Below are 20,203 nucleotides of genomic sequence, written 5' to 3'. Positions count from 1 at the left end.
AACCACTATAAAATTGGCTCTAGGTACTGTAGTGAGTATTTCATTAGCAAATAGTAAGATTCAAAGATACGTGCCCCGTGGAAGCTTACCAAACTTTTTTCCTTCTCTGGTTGTGCCTGTCATCTTGATCTTGGCAACTTCAAAGAAATCTTTTATTTCCCTTTCATACAGTCGTGATAAATAATCCATATAATTCTTAAGAGAAAAATGTAAACCAGTTAACAGGTATACGTATTGACTTTGTTATCTTAAATAGTTTTTAGAAACCAGCAAGTATATAAGTTCTACTAAAAACAAAGTAGCATACACAAAAATGTATTCATGACATTTAAGCAGGTTATATTCATTCTCCTAGTGAGTTCGCTGAACAGAGACTACTACTTCTCCTCCATGAGGAAAGATAAGCAATGTGGTACATGCAAGTAGTATTACTAGTAGCAGAGCATCATAGAGTTCAAGGGTAGAACAGACTGAATTCAGCACCATTCTCTGTAGCCCCTTTTACCAGACTCTTACAATGGTCAAAAAAGGCAAACAGGATACCAGTCCTACACATCTTCCTGAGTACATGACTCCTTATTACTGTTCTCAGAAAGAAAACAAAAGAGCAGAAAACTTTGGGAGGCACAGGCTCTGTGTGCCTACTTACTACAGGATTCAGTCGATCTCAAAATAATTTGTTTGCAACACTGCCAAAAACAAGCTCAAATTTTAGAAGGGCAATTAAGTAAGTTTGAAAATTATCTGGTTTGTTCAGATTTTTAGAACAAAAGTTACAGAAATATTTTTTTAATCAAAGATCACCCAATAATATTTTTCCTGTGTTCTTCAAACTTTTGTTACTTAGCACACATAATTCATAAATATTTAATCCCCTTAATCTTTTATTATAAAGGTTACAAAGACATCCGTCATTCACTGATTATCTGCCTTACACTGAAGGCAGAAGAACAACTACTTCAAAGCCATTTTAAGAGTTTAATTTAAATCTTCTCTGGCTGAGTTTTACGAATGACAGTACTTTAATAAAAAAAGATCACTTGGTCTGTAAGGACTAACTTTCCCTTGGCTTCTATCTAAACATTTTCTACACTTCTGTAGTAATTTTTTCACTCCATGTCCATTTTGAACAAGACAGTTAAAAGTTGTATATATATATATATATATATGCATATACATATACACACAGAGCCAAGAGAAATGAAGGTCTATTGAAACAAATATGTTACACAGGCAATAGGTACATCAAGATGAAATAGCTTAATTGCTTTTCTTACTAGACTGTAAAATGGCAAACTTGTTTTACATTAATATTTATATCTTGTGAGACTTCAGAACAGAGACACAGAAACTTGAAGGAAAAAAAATACAGGATGCAACAAATAAAATAAAAAAAAAAGTGAAGTTTCCTATTCCAAAGAGGAGGAAGAAAAGAGGAGCACTGAATTAAATTTAGTATAAAGGAATATTAAAGGACACACACATATGCATAGGCAATTCTTTTGACTCTCAAAAAAAGTATATTACATACATTCTCTAGCATCATTTAAGCACTTTGCATACCTTTGTTAGCCCTTCATATTTTCCATAATCTGTGTTCTTAAGCCACTCCATCAGTTTAGCATATCGAAGTAAATCTCTGTGAAATGGGTGGTGATTGGGTAGTGTCAATTCAACAGAGTGCTGGGCAAGAGTAGAACTCTGATCATGACCCTTGATAAAAGAGAGTATTAAAATAAGTCTGGAAGCACTATACAGATCTATTGGAAGTTTCCTGAAAAACTTAATATGAAGACAGCATCTCAGTCAAACTGAGGAGCATTAAGATACCTTGCATAGAAACAAAGTCTAGAGATGCAGATTGGAATGAGGCCTAATATAACATGAAATCTGAGATATTACAGCTGTTGTAGGTACAGCATCTCAGTAAGCTTGTTCATTGTAAAGCTTGTTTTGTTTACCACTTTGCACTAAATGCAAAGTACACCCGAGTGAAGGTATAAGGACAAGTGTTCAATTGTTTCTGAAAAATTCTAAGAGATTATGATGTTATTTTTCTAAGGAAAAAAAAATATCTTAAAGATGTTCCCATACAAAATAAGACATTCCCAGTCTCCAATAATCAACACATGGCTTAGGTGCTAATGACAAGCTTTATGCTACACCTCTGAAAGTCTGCCCCAAGTCAACCTACTTTAGTCCACTTTGGCCAAGCCTTGGTCAAGTCTTAAAAAAATCAGCTCACACACATTCTTTCTCCCTCCCCACAAATGTAGGTACACACACGCTATCAGTGAACATTTACTAGAGTTAAACAGTTTACAACATGCAGAATAAAACAATCCATTTAACAGTAAGCTACTAATTTCAAGCTCCTCATGTTGTCTGGCTCCTGAAAAACACACTATCCGCTAAGTGAAGATCACATAATATTGGTTGAAAAACACATGATTTAGCTTTTTTAAGCTTTTACTTGCTTGAAATCACAAGTTTCCTGGACAATTCCAGAAGCAAGCAAGGTAATACCACAGCTCAGCCACGTAGCAGAACACACAACCATTAGCCCTTGGTTAGCGGAGGGGAGGAAGTGATTTATTTCAAAATGGATTTAATATTTTCTGTAATGCCTTTTTTTACTGGGCTTGTAATAAATACAGCAACACAACTCCATCTTAAGTATAGTTTGTGCTGTGGCAGCACAATAAGATTGTCCTAATTAGTTTCCAATTCCTGTAGTATAACATGCAGGTGTTTTATACAGGTCAGGACAGAGGCAGCATTCCTGGGCAGTTACTTCCTGGATATGACAAGTTAGCAGAATATAAGCTACAGAGTTTAAAAACTGCCTTTCCATGTCTAAGTTGTAACAGAAGCCAGTTTGCATAGCAAAGTCATAATTAAAGCAACGTTGTCTTACCCTTCCCTATTGTATTAGCTACTGATCAGTCTTTGATTAAAAAAGCCCTAAAAGCATCCAAAATACATTCAGATTATATATATATGAGACGAGTCTTGATACTATTTGTGAAAGACTAACATGCAAACATGCTTCTGTGCAAACATGCCAGCTTCTGAATAAAGCTTTGAATTCTACTTTGTAGAATCACGGAATGGTTTGGGTTGGAAGGGACCTTAAAGATTATCTAGTGCTTGCACTCTTTGTAAATCTAGATGACAAATCTCCTCCAAAGGTAAGTATTTCTTTCCAAGCCAGCTTTTCCACAGGACTAACCATTCTGGTTACCCTAAATTATGTCCTGTTCAAGTCTGCTCCAAAATACTATGCAGCTTCAAGGTGTTCCTTCTCCATCTAATCAGTAAGCTTCCTCTCACTACACATACATTTATACGATCTGTTACTAAATGATACTGCAAGTTTGTTATTAAAGTATTTCATAGTTTCAAAGCTTCAGGCTATTTTGCATTTCAGAGGTGGAAAGCCCAGAGTTGCCTTTTAATTCAAGGCTGAACCTGGTTGTTAAAACACAAACAAAACCAACACAATAAACAACCAACCAACCATAACAAATTGTTAAAAGTTATAGACACACAGTAAGGTTAATCAAATATTATTAGGACACCATAAAGATAAGTACATTAATTGTTAGTAACAGTTACTGCTGTTTTTAACACTGCAGTGAACAGCAATCCAAAGTTGCATTTCTGTTTAAAACCTTTAAGATTTATTCTCATTTTTATGTAAAGGCGATGAAGCACCTTAATATCTTACAACAGCATTGAGTTTGTTTGCTTTTAAGAGAAAGAACAATTTCAGACTTCCAAGGTAATATATTTTGGCCAAAATGTCAATGCAACTTTGGTTTTCCATCTAATGAGTTCCAAATCAGAATATGTCTTGCTTGTATTAGCAGCTGCTTAGACATCATCATGTTTCTGTTTGCCATTTTAAATTAGAAATCAGAAAAAATAAAGCAGATAAAGATATGCTTTACTTTAAAGAAGTATTTGTTACTCTAGTTAGACTTTTCAGAAACATGGACAAAAATCTGTTATGCCTCCAACACTTGAATCTGTACCTCAAAATGAAGAACACAGACTTCTTTTACAACAAGCAGAAATGCTTTGCAGAGGCTCATCTCTTGCAGCTAATGAACTCTTCCTGCTTAACCTTACAGTGAGGTCACATATTTTATCTGCTCTATTTTATCTGATCTGTTAATCAATACCTCACAGCTAACAGCACACCAGAACTTTTCAGGGTGAGTTATATGAAAGACAACGTGAGACCACTGTTAGTACCAGAATTTAAAAATAAATAATTTTTAAAATTGCAAATTGGCAACAGATTCTCTTAAAACTCTCTTTAGAAGTATTTCATCAAATACACATAGTATTACATAGCAATAATCATCATCTTTTACCATTTTAATAAATAAAACCCTCAGAACAGAACATCAGCAAAGGCATTCTGTTGAACAGCTACTTTCATATGCAAGAAAAATATTCATGTGATCTCAAATGCAATTTTCTATACAATTATCCATAGTGACTCTACTCCATTTTCTGCACACAGACTAATAAATGGAAACTAAAACTTCTAAAACTTTGATTGTGTTAATATGTATAAAAATCAAATTCTTTTTATTTATAAATATTACAATTTCACGCAATTGCAATATCTGTACAGTTGTTCACATATTACGATTTCCTGAAAATATTTTTCCTCTGTACATTTCAATCTGTCTCTTAGCAATTTCAGGAGATCAGATCAGAGGAACATTAGGTTACAAACAGATAACAAAGGTTGAGGGCCGATAAAAATAATGGAAGTGAGAAGGGGCATAAGTCTGATGCTCTGCAATCAGAAAGGACAAATTTCTTTTTGTAAAGCCAAAGATGCAGCTGCTAGTTAGGTAAGTCAAGCTCATAAAATTAGTTAGAAAAGCTTGTAACAAACCCAATGTACTCACTGGAACTGAAACAGAGTGGGACCTGTTACAGAGTTGAAGAAAGTTCTGAGCAAACTAATTGGAGATAAAGAGATACAGAAATTAAAAAACTGATGCTAAAAAAGACTTTAGGAAACAAGTCTCAGGACAGTGATTTCTGAATATTTCAAGATAATGCTCAAAAATCAAGGTTTAGACATTTTACTTTGTATGTTTGCTGAGGCTTTTCTGTAGCCCTTGAAGTTCAAACAGCAAGAACTCCAACATTCTCAGCCTCTGAAACCCTTAAAAAAATCAGTGCTTTTCTTCTCAATTAATAAGCTTTAAAATTAAAAGAAATCCTTATATATCACATGATGTATATAATACAGACAGCAAATCCACTAGGAAGAGGTGCCTTTTTTTTTTTTTTTTCATGTAAAAGACTTCTGTAGGCAACTATAGCTTGGCATGCTTAGTAATATCTCTGCCTGAAGTGCTTCTACCAGTCCATTCATTTACTGAGTATATTATAGAATATGCCCAATTTTAGGTGGATTGTTTTTCTTCTCAGGAAAAGTTGGTGACTGAAAATGTTAGACAGTAAGGAGTAGTACCTGCTGGACAAATACGCTGTTCAAATGACTGGCGAGTCTCCGTGCAAATTGCTCACGCAAGTCACTAAACCGCTGCTGTTGCTGTTTCACTGCGTGAAGCATATCATGTCCTAAAAACAAAAAAGAACTTCACCGAGTACAAAATACAGAGAAATGTATTGTATATGTGAGCCAAAATGACCAGAGGTCACTATTCTCTCAATCTACAGAAACAAAACCTGAAACTAGTTGCACAGGCACATATGACAAAGGCACTACCATAGTACGTTTTTAATATTAGATTAGTCTAATAAAAACATTACCTGGACGAAGAGCTACATTCATACACTGTAGAAGAGCATCTGCTGCGTTAGTACAGGCCTCAATGCCTCGAGAAGATGTCAGATCTCCCTCCTGAAGGGCCTTTATATGACCTTTAGCCAAATCCATGTGATTCTACAAAATAATAGATAGTCCTGTCCATAAGCAGGTTAGCTTCCTATGCTGCTGAACCAAGAATGATAAATGATTCCATCACTATAAAAACTTACTGTAGTGCAGTAATAAAACAGAAAAATAAACTCAACATTTTAAATGAACCTCAAATGCAGTTGCTAAAGAGGGTAGTGACCTAAAAGAATTATATACCTCATATGAACAACCACAGTAAATGCAACAAAAATGCTTACCACTAAGAACTCTATCTCTGACAGTAGTTTCACATTATTTGTGTTGCTGAGATGAATTAGGTGGTTGCTTTCTGAAATCTGATCCATTTGCTCTTTTACACTCTGAAGCATTTCTTCATAACTGCTCAGCTTTAGCTCAATTTGGTCAACTTCCTTTAGAGCTTCATCCAGCAACTTCATCAAGATATTCACCTGCTTCTCTGAGGCCATAATTGACTGGATATTTGCCTGTATAGAAAATTAAGCCACAACATTTTAAGAGACATTTTTATATCTCAGATGCATTCTGAGATCTCCTTCTGTTTCTATTACTTTCAAACACTCTCCAAAACTCTCAATGAAATGAAACAGTATAAGCTTGGACTCTTCATTAGGGACTGTAGTGATAGGACAAGGGGTAATGGGTTAAAACTTAAACAGGGGAAGTTTAGATTGGATATAAGGAGGAAATTCTTTCCTGTTAGGGTGGTGAGGCACTGGAATAGGTTGTCCAGGGAGGTTGTGAATGCTTCATCCCTGGCAGTGTTCAAGGCCAGGTTGGACGAGGCCTTGGGTAATATGGTTTAGAGCGAGGTGTCCCTGCCCATGGCAGGGGGGCTGGAGCATGATGATCTTGAGGTCCTTTCCAACCCTACCTATTCTATGATTCTATGATTCTAAGCCTGTAGTAATTCTCAGTGTTACTAAACATAGCAGTTCCTTAGTCTATGACACTTCTTTATTCCATTAAGATATAAACCCCCAAATCTACTCAGTTCTTAGAACTGAAGTATTTACCTACACAAAAATAAAAACCAAACAGTAATCCCTAATACACTGGAACATTTTTTTGTTCTAGAAAAACACCTTAGGTGACAAGGTCACATTTTCTGTTGCAAGATGACCTATCCCTTTGACAACAGCCATTTTCAAAATACAAAAGAAACATACAACTTAACAATTTGAGGAAATTGTCAACTTTTCCCTGCATCTCCTTAAGGTTTCCAATTGACCTCTAGAATGTTGGGTTGATTAAAAAGCAAAGTAGCAAACAATATGGTACTGTTACAGACAGCTGAATAGGACAATGTCATTACAGTTTATAGTGTTTCCTAATTACACAGAGAGCAATATTTTAGGCATAAGAGATCACATCCATTGAGATGACCATCTGCTCTCTCCCTTCCTGCACCCTGCCTTTCAAGAAAGGTAATTCAAGAGGCATTTCAAAATGCCTCCCTTTTTTTCCTTCTCAACTCTTTATTTGAAAGCCTGTGACTCACCCCAGAAGGTCTGGAAGGTAAAGAGCAAAGTTGAAGATACTTTAACATCTGATAATAGACAGAATGTAGCTCTGCTTAGGAGCAGATATACATCTAAGTATGTGACAGCACACATTAGCTACCTTTTCAAAGAAAGCTACACAGCCAGTAGCAATGAAACAGTTCAACATACTACCACACTGAATGACAGAAAAAATGTTTACCCCATCTAGCACTTGCAGTTCTCTCGATAACTTCTCTGCAAAGGCTTCAGCATTAGAAATAGCATATTCACATCCTTCCATCATTATTTCAATATCCTGTTCCTCTCTGGCATTTAACTCCTGGTATTCATCCACGGCTTCTTCATCACCTCCTGCTACACTTTGATTCTCTCCACTTGGAACTGATTCTTATGTAGAGAATGGAAATAAAACACACTATCAAGGGCAGAAAGTCACAAGCATTTTAAGAGTTAAGTACATACTTAAGTATGTTCAACTGCTTTTAAGTAAATGAATCCGCCCTTGTACACTTTTCAAGTCTCAGTCTTCCACAGGCTTCATTAATATTTCCAGAACTGGTTCCCGATAGTGATGTTTTCTAAATTATGCAACATAGACTAAATACAAATGGCCACCTTCCTATATTGCACATACAAAGAGAAATTTCATCTCAGGTTATTCACCTCTCATTCTGGTAATCAGCATCAGAATATACAATAGTGTTAGCTTGTTAGCAAATCATTAGAAGTTAGATTCTCTTTTGGTAGATAGAACATAGGAAAACGTACTAAAGTTAATGAAGAAATGTATCATTGAATAATGATAATAGTATCTTAATGCTCAACGTAAGTCTCACAGGAGGAAGATCAGTACTGAATTGGAAATTAATACCACTGTTGTCATAAACTATGATTTCTCACAGCAGTGCTTACTTTATTCAACAAGCCATTTAAAGGCTGACAAACATTTACAGAACATTAATGCAGTCCAGCCAGAAAGTATTTAGGGAATTTGTAACACTTCTTTTATCTCTTAACAATTTGATAAGCTATACAAAGCACGGGGGGGGAGGCATTTTATTTAAGAAAAATTGCTTACAAAGCAAAATAAAGGAAAAAGGTGTTACGCACCTTCTGCGACTTTAGGCAGTTCTGAAGAATTAAAAGGTATGGAAAAGCAGAGGAAAGGAAGCAGAGAATGTTAGCTAGACAAAGCATGAACAGTGGGTATATTTTTAAGTGGCAGTAAGTTTGACTACTTTAATATTGCACAAACTCGAAAAGTTAGAGGTTGGTTAAAAACAAATTTCAGTTAACACCAAGATACAGGAATGTTCCCCCTTCTACAGTCTGAATTCATGTTCTTCCACACTAGCAAATCTAGTATTTAATATCAACAGTTTAACCGCTTTGGACAGACCTAGGATAAGATACGCTTACTCACTGGGCTTTACTAAAAAAATTTAACTACTAAGATAATGTAACTGCAAAAGTATTTAATACAGCATGAGCAAACAAGATACAAAGCCATCTCAGCAAATCTGTCACATAAACTGTAATAGGGTCCAGCAGAATTTAACACAGGCTTCACAGTTTATAAACTAGAAATCTCATATAAACCCTCATAGCTTTATCATGGTACTTCATGGTAAGAAGCGTCACTTTTTTAAAGTTCTTTTCTAATTCAGCAGAAAATGGGGACAAAAGCAGATTTGTTACACATCAGACCCACCAGTTCTTGCAGGTGGATTTTATATTGGTCAAGAAACAGAATAGCCTAGAAATACAATAAGCTTATCAATATTTAGAACTTAATTAATGAAGCGTTTTGTCTCAGTCCTCTAACAGAAAATCCATTATCTAGTCACCTTGTTTATCTGAAGACTTTGAAAATACACAAAATTAAAACTGAATAGGAAAAACATCAGGATTAGGATTTTTATGTGTATTTGCTTTACATCAATAATTATTAAACTTTATTAAATTTAATATACAGTTGTAGACATTTACCTTCCAAAAGTTGTGAACTAACATTAGTAAAGTCGATTTTCTTTCTAAGATACCTCTGATTGAGTTTCCAGATACATGAAATGAAGGTGTTCTTTTCCACTGTGCTGCTGGCAACCCATTTGTACACTTTGTCAAAATGCAAGTCAAATTCAGGACTCTCCTGCAAAAGATGGGATATGTTACAGGCCCAACAGTCAAATGATTCTCTGAGCAGCAGAGGTTGCTTACATACTTAACTATTGAGATGACAGGATAAAAATTAAATTACACAGATGCCAACCTAATACACCAGCTCCAGCACCCTGATGCACCTTAATGAAGATGCTAAAATATTGAAAGTAAAACAAACAGAATCCATGCTATGAAGACAACGTTTTGTCAAGCCAGATAAGGCAAAAATAACACATAATACAGTGACATGTAAATTTCAACAAACAGTTGACAGTACTGTCTGCCCTGAAACACTGTCCTCAGAATGACTAATGCCTTGAGTTAGCACTCTGAAACTGAAAATGGAAGCTGGAATTACTGACAACATATACAACACAATTCAAGGAGATTTGAGGGGAATAAGCAAGAGAAAAAACATGGGAGCGCTTGATGTATTTTTATAGATATGATACTATTTGATAGCACTGAACAGGACAGAAAAGACTATTTGGTATTTTTTACAGTAAAAATCTACTACAGAAGTATTTTCTACTAGATTTATTGCCTAATGAGAACATTACTTTGATAACAATTGAATAAAGTACTTTCTACAGCCACTTGTGAACTCAGTATGGACTGTAACTGGTAACAGTCTATTTTAAAGATCACACTACAAGCATTTCAGGTTGTGCCTCCTCCTGATGAAAAATATTATTGCCTCAGATACATGTCAAATTCTTATTTACAGAGTTTGTATAAACTGCTATGGCTATTATTTATTTCTTACATTGTCACTACTATTAGTAGAAGCAGGCTGCACATGAAACTACACATGATGGGAAATATTTCCTGTGCAACACAATAAAAGCAGTTCTGGTTTGTTCTTCTTTTCTCTGTAGCTTATATTGATAAACATAATTACAGCTGAACCCAGGACACATGAATTTCTGAACAAACAGTATCATTACATAACATTTGAGTTATCTCACAACTAGTACAAGAAAGGCCTGTGTCAAGAGCTGCACAGCATCACCTTTGGAAATGAAAACATGATGCACTTATCAACTTCAATTCTGACATTTTTTTAGTATGAGAGAGTTTCTCATTCAACATTTGACCTTTGAAAGGAAATTTCAAAGGTACTCATTAGAATGGTATATACATTACAGCATATTTCTGAAAACAATTACTGAATTCTGTCTTGTAAGAAAAAGCCCTGAAAGACAGTGTAATTTTAAATGGAACCTGTGGGAACTGCAAGCCTTCCTGTTCCTGCTATGTGGATGACTAACGAAGAAGAATAATTGCTGATAGCGCACCTGGGTCTGGAGCGAGCCACAGAGTGTTTGGGTGCAAGGTCGGTCTGGAAACAGCCTGGGGAGTGACTGATTATAGAATGGAATTTATAGTGACTGAAAACAGTCCCTGTGATTGACGTGGTTTCTGTCTGGCTTCATAGCTCAGACCTGTATCTGTATGCTATATATTACCATGCTGTAGCAAAAGAACTGACTAGAACAAGTTGCGAAATCTCTGTGCATGTGTGTGTGTGTGTTTAGCCTCTTTTTTAACAGTGCTGCAAATGGTGCCCTGTGTATGGTAACTAGACTGCTCGACATCGCAGTGCCTGCACGATCCAACAGGGAATTTCTGGTACCGACATTCGCCTGTTAAAGGTCAGTAATACCCACTGAATGGGGGATTACAGGATTGCATTAGAAAAATGGGACAAGTAGAATCAGCTGAACAGATCATATGTGAAAGTTTTACAACAGATTTTAAAATCCTCTGGATATCGTTTGTCTGACAGACAAGTAATGAATCTTTTGTTATGGGTCAAAACAAATTGCAACTGGTTTCCAGCAACAGGATCCTTTCATTCTCGGATATGGAAGAGAGCTGGAGAACATTTACAGACTTGAAATCGCCTTACTATGAAGGTTCCTGTTGATTTAATAGTGACATGGCATTTTGTCTATTCTGCGTTATCTAATTTACAAACTGCTGAGGATATAATTCAGAAACATGAGAAAATAAATGATCAAAATACTGACAATTTGAAAGAGCAAGGACAGAAGGATGAAAATATATTTTCTGAGAAGCCTGATGATCCTTTTGATCCTGGCTCCGTAGATTCAGGAAAGAAGCCAAATTTATACCTGCCTCTGATGCCATTAAAGGCATTCATGTCGAATAGCCCTCATGCTCTTCAACCTACTCCATCTCCCTTGCTTGGTCTCTATAAAGAATCATTTGACCAGCCGTCAGTTAACCAGAAGGTTACAAAAACATTTATGCAAAAATGTATGGGGAAAGCAATAGAGAATAGTGATTTTATTGGAGACATGGCTTTCGCTTTTCCTGTATTTTATAGAACAGATGGGCAGGGACAACAACAACTGGTACATGAAAGTATTCTGTACATAGTATTTAAGGAATTGAAAAACCAGTGATTGAAATTGAGCATTTGCTATTTTAGGAGTTCCTTCCCAGTTCAAAACTGATAATGGCCCTGCATATGCCTCATTAGCTTTATCACGACTTTTAAAGCAATTTGGGTGTCACACATATCGCTGGTATTCCCCACTCCCCTATAGACCAGGGGACTGTGGAACCACGCTGTTCTGAAATCCATGCTACAAAAACAAAAAAGGGGGAATATAGTCCCTGAAGAAAAATTAGACAATGACATCTCTACACTGAAGTTTTCAAATTGCACTCAATCTTCCATGAATACTCCTGTCACTGCAGTACAACGACATTTTGGCTCTGACAGCCTGCCTTCTGAATGTGCTAAAGTGTGGTATCATGATCCTTTGGGCCCACAGAACTGGGAAGGGCCTGTGGAAGTGATAACCTGGGCGAGGGGGTATGCTTGTGTTCTGCTGCCTACAGGTCTGTGATGGTTGCCTGCAAAGTTTGTCAAGCCATACCATGAGCTGGACAGACAAATTGAAGAACCTAATGCCTCAGATGCAGGAACTAACCTTGAAGACCCCAAGCAGAATGAGACAGAGAAAGAGAAAAAGGAATGATTTGCAAAACATCACTTGGGGACAACTGAAAAGTCTACATCAAACTGCAACATCAAACTGCAGGTAGTATGATGAGCGCTGTAGGCACAGAGCCCTCTCCAATCAATGCTTTTCTAGCTTACTTAGCAATCATCACAGCTAATTATGCTATAAATACATGCAAATTAATGAAGTCTATAACCAGACCATGTTTAATGATTCCAATATGTGTGCTTGCAATGTAGCTATTATTAGAGGCTGTGATTTTGTGTGTAAACCACCTGTATTTACTATCCAGTTGCTAATAAGAAATTATACCTTGTATCGTATGGATTTGTCACTTGTGAAAGAGATGTTAGAGTGTGTAAATTTGCAGCAGCTGCTAGAAAATGCTAAGGCAGAAGCTAGAAAGATCCTACTACATCACAATGGTAGTGTTATAAAGCCGGTAATGGAACAAATTAACAGGGTGGAAGAACATCACTGGTAGGAAATTTTCTTTGGCTGGTCCCCCACTGCCACTAGCATCTTCAACAAGCTGCTGCACCCTGTAATAGTTATACTGCTAATGTAAATCTGTGTGTGCTTTGCCATGGTAGCAACTTGTTACTGGATAAGGCAGGTGAAACTGCACTGACAACGAGGTGCAAGGACTGAGGCTGGCCAAATGCCTCCTACCATAGTCAAGAGTAAGACTGGGTTGGCCTCTGTGTTTGCCACCAAGAAGAACCTTTAGCTCTGCTGTTGGCTGCAACCCAGTAGGTGTTGAGCGGTGGGGACACATGCCATGCCAGACCTTGATGTGAAGGATGGCTTCTTCTGTTACAAGAGGGCCATCCAGGAGGGAAGGGCAGGCCAAGTAGCCTGCGGCTTGCACGAGAGATGGTTTAGTCCAAATCCCTTGCTCAAGCAGGGTCACCTAAAGCAGGTTTCATCACCGTAACAGTAAAAAAGCAAAAGTTAGCATAAGTAACTATTACAATTAATAATAATATAACCAGTATTTGAACCTCCCATCCTTAAATGCTAATGTCAAGAGACGGCTCTTGGGTGATTTAAGACTCCTTAAGCAGAGAAGGGGATAAGAAAAGCCAAGGACTGTGTCTTTGTAAGTAACAGCATCTATCTCCAGGTTCCCAAGACTCCCAGTACGTCTGGCCAACACATTGGTGAGATCTTGTCTTTGGAGCCTGGACAGCACCGCCTTGCTTTGCTTTTTGTCCATTTTGAAGACTTGTTAAGAATCAAAGCCAAAGTACTCACCGCCTTCACCATGCAAAACAAAAAAGGGGGAGATGTGGGAACTGCTAGCCATCCTGCTCAAGCTACGTAGATAATTAAAGAAGAATAACTGTTGATAGTGCACCTGGGTCTGGAGCAAGCCACAGAGTGTTTGGGTACAAGGTCGGTCTGGAAACAGCCTAGGGAGTGACTGTTTATAGAACAGAATTTATAGTGACTGAAAACAGTCCCTGTGATTGATGCAGTTTCTGTTTGGCTTCACAGCTCAGACCCATGTCTGTATTCTACATATTACTATGCTGTACCAAATAAAGAACTGAACTAGAACTAGTTGTGAAAGCTCTGTGCATGCATGTTTGTTCGTGTGTGTGTTTAGCCTCTTTCTTTACAGACGCTGCAGGAACCTTAACCTGAAAGAAGGAATTCTCCAACATGGTATTTAGGAACACCAAGGAAAATCTAGAATCTAGCCAACAAGTATATGGATAAATAACAAGGTATATCTAACCTACACTTGGGCAGGGGGAAATCAAAGAATTTCCAACTTCACAGTTTTCTGCACTATTCTTCCAAATCACCAGTTAAAAGAACATAAAACCAGACAAACAGGATGGAGAATTTTCACCTCCGCCTGTTTGTACATCTTAGAACACCACCTCAGGACTGTACACCTTCCAACAAATAGCCAATGCCAAGATTTAGAAAAAAGATTATAAAAGCTCACCTTCAAGCTTATATGCTGCTCATTAAGAATGGTTTAAGTGCCCTAGCAAAATATGTTACATGTAGCTGAATGTCATTAGTAAGATGGACATATATTTTTTTGTTGGTTGGTTTGGTTTGTGTGGGGTTTGGGTTTGTTTGTTTTTTGTTTTTTGTTTGGGTTGTTTTTGGGTGGGGTGTTTTTTTTTAATGTTATCAATCTAAACTTTACAGCAGTCAGAATCAGGGAAGTTAGCTCTAACTTGGAACCAAAAGGATGTTCTGAGCAGAGCACTAAACCAAAAACAGTTACACATACTTTAACAGCATCTTTGGCATCAACAACAGCAAGATCTCGAAGTGCCCATGCAGTCTGCCTTTTGTAGAAATCTCCCTTGTCAGATTTTTTCACTTTTACCACATTCACTTGCACTGGTCGTTCCGTCGTCACTGTTAAAAGAAGTAGAAGAGTAATTTCAAAATACACAAGTTACTTCAACATCTATTTCTGCTGTTCTTCCACTTTCGAAATTGGTTATCTGTGGGGAAGTTTTCATAACATTTATTTGATGAAAATAGGCCCTTGGAAACATTTTTATCCCCATATCCACAGCTCAGTTTAAGTCTCAGTCAACCAGATATACATCTCCATACACATGAAGTAATGAACCCAATTTTCAGATGCATCTTTGATACAGCAGACCTCAGACCATAGCCACATAACTGACAAAGCACAGAGGTAATTGGAGATTATAGTCAGAATAAAAACATTTTCTGGGATTTCTCAGTCAAAAAAAATTCTAACAGGCTGATTTATTGATTGACCTAAAGCACCTAATATTTTGAAGAGATGGAACAGAATACACATACACTCAAAAGAGCATTAGAACTTAGTTCAGTTACTGTGCCTTTCCAGAGCCCTCTGTCTCTGACTCTAACCAGCTCTCTATATTGCATTTTGTTTAGGCTGATCAGCCTAGATACCTAGCAAATCCCCTTTTAAGCACTATATAAACGCTGCTTCAAAAGCCTACCAGTCCCACACAGACAACTTTGATTCTTACATTTCAAGTTACAATAGAGAATAAAAGTATGGGGTTTTGTTTCTTTTTTTAATAGAAGCAATAATGGAGGTATAAACTACAACTGACTTTCTCCATTAGCAATGGGAAGCATCTGTTTTATATAGGGCAATAACAAATACTGTAAATAATGCTAAGACAATTGCACTGAAAAAAAAAAAAAAAAGAAAAAGGTGAAGACAAGAAATACAGTGTGGTATTGCTATGTACCTGTGGCACACAAAAAGCAGTTTCTCTTCTTTTTGCCTGCTTTGCACACATTCACGATGCTCAACAAACGTTCATCATTGGGAGTGAAAATATCCCTCTGTAAAGCATGCTTGATTGCAGTCATTTTCACTTAACTGAAAGATTTGAAGAAGTCATAATACATTCAGTCACATTTAAGATACCCACCACACCACCACCAGTCATTTACTTATAGCAACTACAGTTTTCTGAAATTAAATTTTACAGGTAACTGAATCCAAACAAATATGACTTAGGTAGCAAACCAGCCAAATTTAGGAAGAAGTCCAAGATAAAGCTTAACATCTTACTTCAGCTGGACAACTATAATTTATCAACACTAGAATGATTCTTCCATTTAATTTAATAGATAACAAAAAGCTTCTTAGTAGTAAAAGGGAATGTGAGGCATGGACAAAAAAAAAGTTGAAATCAGAATCAAAAGACTCTCACTAACTAGTGGAATTCTAGAATGGGTATGAAAGCCGGGGATCCAGTAAAGATCTCTAAGACAGGTGAACCAAAAAAAACACACAAAATTTGACAGGGATGACCTTAAACGAAACTTAAGCTCCAGAATCCATCAAAAATACCTAAACCCTTCCATCAAAATTTCAGAAGTCTGATTCAAGGTTACATGTTGGGCAGACCAATTTGAAAAGAATGTTCCGTTTAAAAGGAGAAAGTGTCTCTGTCTCCCTGCTTTGCAAGATTTCTGGATACAGCTTATCACAGCAGTCATTCAATTCACCATGCAGATGCCACAATTTCAAATCTAACAAATTGTTACTTTTGAGTCTTTTGTGTATCATATACACATACTAATTGTCTTCTGGTAGATGGAAAAAAACTGATTGAGGATCCATGTCCCTGTATGCTTCCTCACTCCTTCCTCCCTTGGTATTGGAAGAGAACTTCCAAATTAGTACTTTATCCAATCTTCTGACAACATTCTCAAATATCCCACTCAAAAATCTTTCTTAAAGCTGAATAAATACATCACATTCTGTTTGGTGGCAAATAGAAACCCCCAATCAGGCAAACAAAAACCTCAGTGTACTAGAGTTTTCTGAGGTTTAATACCTCCATAAAGAACATCTGTGGTGGATATCTGTTGCCAAATTCATCACTACCAATCCCTGGAGTTACTAGAAACTTACTATTAATATATGAGCGGCACTGTGTGTATGTGTATATATATATGCACACACAGTGTTATAACTTTATTCAGCAAGTAGGCAATACTTTTTTATTATTATTATTATTATAGATAAAAACATAAGATATTGCAGAGGATCCATGCAATACAATTAAATAACTTTTTTCTTAAGTCAGATTTATCTTCTGGATATTGAAGTTTCTTTCAAAAAAGCTTCCTTATAACAAGAACAATTCCTGGAAGACACACACTATGGGGACAGATACACAACTAAGACAGTAAATCTCTGAGCCTCTAAAAATACAGCACTGTGTTTCTTTGTTTTGTGTTTTAATGTTTTGCAAAGACATGTTTCCCTCTTTCTGCCACATACTATTAACTGTAACAGGCTGCTCTCTTTATCCTCAAACAAGTGTCTGTCAATTGTTACAGTAATGCAGAATAAAGAAATGCATCTTTGTAGCTGGCAGAAATTTCAACTTCAGGGTCATTTAAATCTGAAAAGGCCATCACCAAATTTTGCAAAAATTAGTCCGTTACATTTGACTAGGTTGATGCCTTTTCTTGGATGTATAGACTGGAGCTCAGGAACTGAACACTAATTATGGTGTCTTCTTTAGCAAGGAGTAATAGGATATATAAAAAAGACAAAGAAAGTAATCACGTACAGTAATAAACGCAGAGATTTCTTCCTGGAATCAAATACTGACCTTAAACCTTGTAGTCTAACCAAAATCTTAAAAAAGCAGACTTTTGCTGAAAGACAGTAAACAGACATTACTTCACTCCTGTAGCCTGTAACAGCAAACACAGGAGATTGTACAAGGCCACCAAGGAATGCCCTTGATGCCTTCTGGTACAGTGGCAGACACAGTTTAATGTCAGTGACATAGCTGCACACCTAATCAGACCATCACACTGCATACAAGAGAAGCACCTGCCATTAACAGTAAAAGTACTTTCCTAACAGCTAAAAGTTTGCTTTCTAGTTTTTCTCTCATTAGGAACAGAGTTTTCAGGTGATTTCTGGGAGCCAGAGAGGTAGAAAAGGAGGCAGAGATTGGGGGTGGGGAGAGGTGGAACTGGAGATGTTCACAGGGTTCCCCCTTCAAGCGATGCATCTCTGCAGTAACAGCAGCAGGAGAAAGTAAAGGGTGAAAAGAAGTAGCTGTAAGAAAAGAAAGCTGTTCAAATCTGTGGGATGCTCTAACAAGTGGCTTGTTTAAAAAACATCCACTGAGAGTCCTGATTTTCTTTGGCAATGCCTCTAAGTATGTATGCAACACACTCAGATGAAAGCATTTGTACTTCTAGCATGTTCACTTATGGTGAAGAATTAGCAGAGGTAAGATAGGACCAACATTAAACTAATCATTCACCAAACAAAAATGAAATGCCAAGGAAGTCACAAACTTCTGAAAGAGACATACAAGACAGATTTCAGCATAATCACTTGGCTTCCTAGCAAAGTGCAGTCTAGTCCCCGCTAGGGCAGAGGCAGGGGGGATGAATGACATACATGACACAACATCATCCAATACTCAAGCTTGCAGAGCTCAATCAAATAAGAAAAGCCAAACCAAACCAAAACAAAAACCCTCACCAAACTCAGAAAATTAAGACATTAGTAATATTCACCCAATTCAGAACAATTCCTCACACTACACAGATTCTAGGTAGACTTAAAAAAAAAGAGCAACACTGTGACATCACATTTCAGTGGTTTTACTTAAATACAGAAGTTCCAATATTAGTCTGAACTTGTGCCTCAAAATTCTCCAGGGTTAATAACAGGATTAATATACAATACATGGTACACACTGCCTGATGCTGAGATGATATGTGGAGTTAAATTTTAGGTTGCATTTTTCTCTTTGGGGTGCCCAGGTTGCTCCCTCTGACAAACACATAGCAAAACCAAAAAGGTTCTCTTGGCACTTGAAACTAAAATGGTGCTGAATTTTCTTTAATGTCCCACTGTACCTCAGCTCAGATGGCCACCACCACATCTTTCATTTTAGTGAAGATCAGTAACCCCAAAGTGTTGGGAAAACAAGGCCAACACACCAAGCTGGAATCAGTACTGTCAAGTGCATGGAGCTTGGGGCATCCAAAGAGATGCTGTTTATATGACACCCTCATGGCAATATAACACTCCATAGCTGCTGCCTAACAATTTTCTTCCTCTTTCATCAATTGCTGGGCCCATCTTTTGTTTCCCAAATTGCATCATGTTATCATTCCTGTTACTCTTCCACAGGTGCGCAAGATGAACACACAAAACACCAACAAGGTGCTGCACTTCAGAAACATCCTCCTGATTTAGGATTTTACTTTCTGCTCTAAGTCACATTCAGACTGCTGCAACTTGCTAACTCTCCCACTTCACAGCTACACGAACTGTTTAGGTTGTGCAGAATGCACCTTTCCCATAAGACACATTAAACCTGAGATCAAAGATTTGTTCTGATGTACAGTCCAACTTCTGTTACAAACTCAACCACCTTCAGAACGTGCCAAGACCAAGCACATCATTAAGTTCCTCATACATTAATCCCGTTGTCCCAAAGGAGCACAGAATTAAGCACAAGGAGCTAGAGACAAAGCTGCTTCCTCAGAAAAACGCTTCAAGAGAGCTGAGACCACACCAGACTCTAGTAAGTCCCTTTACATATTGCTGCTTCTTATTTTCTTTTTTCCAGCACTGTTACTGACAAGGCCTCAGGTACATGAAATCTAACAAAAATATGACATCACAGACTGTGGGAATGCTTCAAAACTGAGGATGTGCAGGACATGCAATCATGTCTCTATCACGCCTCTCCAAAAGCGAATTATAAATCAGAACGGGTCCTTGGCCAACCACTATCAGGAATTCAAAAGTACACAGCTCTGTGTGCAAAAGGAGTGTGTGCAGGAGCGTGTGAGAAAGGACTGTGATGACTTGATCTGTTCACAGAACACTGGGGCACAACTGATGATTTTCTGCTCCAGAACTCTGGAACAATGTCTGCATGTTCTCGAAGGGTTGAGATTGCTGAGTACGTGAATATCCTGTCTGGCTGCACAGTCAGGATCCTTGACTGTAGCTATTAAAAGGACAAGAAAAAAGGAATAAACGACTTAGGCAGATCATGCACTGAGTCCGTGTCTTTCAGTCCGCTGCAAAAGACAGCCTGCCCACGAAATATATGGGA

The 20,203-nt window shown here is 37.3% G+C and overlaps 1 protein-coding gene across 9 annotated transcripts in view; it reads right to left on the bottom strand.

Moving 5' to 3' along the window:
- The window catches only part of EXOC1 (exocyst complex component 1), a 32,957-nt gene that overhangs the window by 12,393 nt on the left and 361 nt on the right, over nt 1-20,203 (bottom strand). For 4 of the 9 annotated variants that reach the window (XM_061370631.1, XM_061370583.1, XM_061370576.1 and 1 more), the window contains exons 2-12: nt 15,830-15,963; nt 14,857-14,987; nt 9,430-9,589; nt 8,551-8,571; nt 7,640-7,827; nt 6,175-6,402; nt 5,809-5,941; nt 5,507-5,616; nt 4,932-4,985; nt 1,564-1,713; nt 90-195 (exon numbers count right to left, since the gene is read on the bottom strand). In XM_061370631.1, coding sequence (XP_061226615.1) covers nt 90-195; nt 1,564-1,713; nt 4,932-4,985; nt 5,507-5,616; nt 5,809-5,941; nt 6,175-6,402; nt 7,640-7,827; nt 8,551-8,571; nt 9,430-9,589; nt 14,857-14,987; nt 15,830-15,953 — 1,405 coding nt within the window. In that variant the 5' untranslated portion in view covers nt 15,954-15,963. The remainder of the gene's footprint in view (nt 1-89; nt 196-1,563; nt 1,714-4,931; nt 4,986-5,506; nt 5,617-5,808; nt 5,942-6,174; nt 6,403-7,639; nt 7,828-8,550; nt 8,572-9,429; nt 9,590-14,856; nt 14,988-15,829; nt 15,964-20,203) is intronic. The other 5 variants (XM_061370605.1, XM_061370622.1, XM_061370612.1 and 2 more) reach the window with 3 other exon arrangements.

The sequence above is a fragment of the Neopsephotus bourkii genome, unplaced genomic scaffold, assembly GCF_033783945.1.
Source record: "Neopsephotus bourkii isolate Nb327-2 ecotype Australia unplaced genomic scaffold, CSIRO-AGI_Nbou_v1 NB_168, whole genome shotgun sequence".
In the NCBI taxonomy this organism is placed as follows: Eukaryota; Metazoa; Chordata; class Aves; order Psittaciformes; family Psittacidae; genus Neopsephotus; species Neopsephotus bourkii.
Note: the sequence above shows the minus strand (reverse complement) of the source record. Positions and strands in the feature narration are given on the sequence as shown.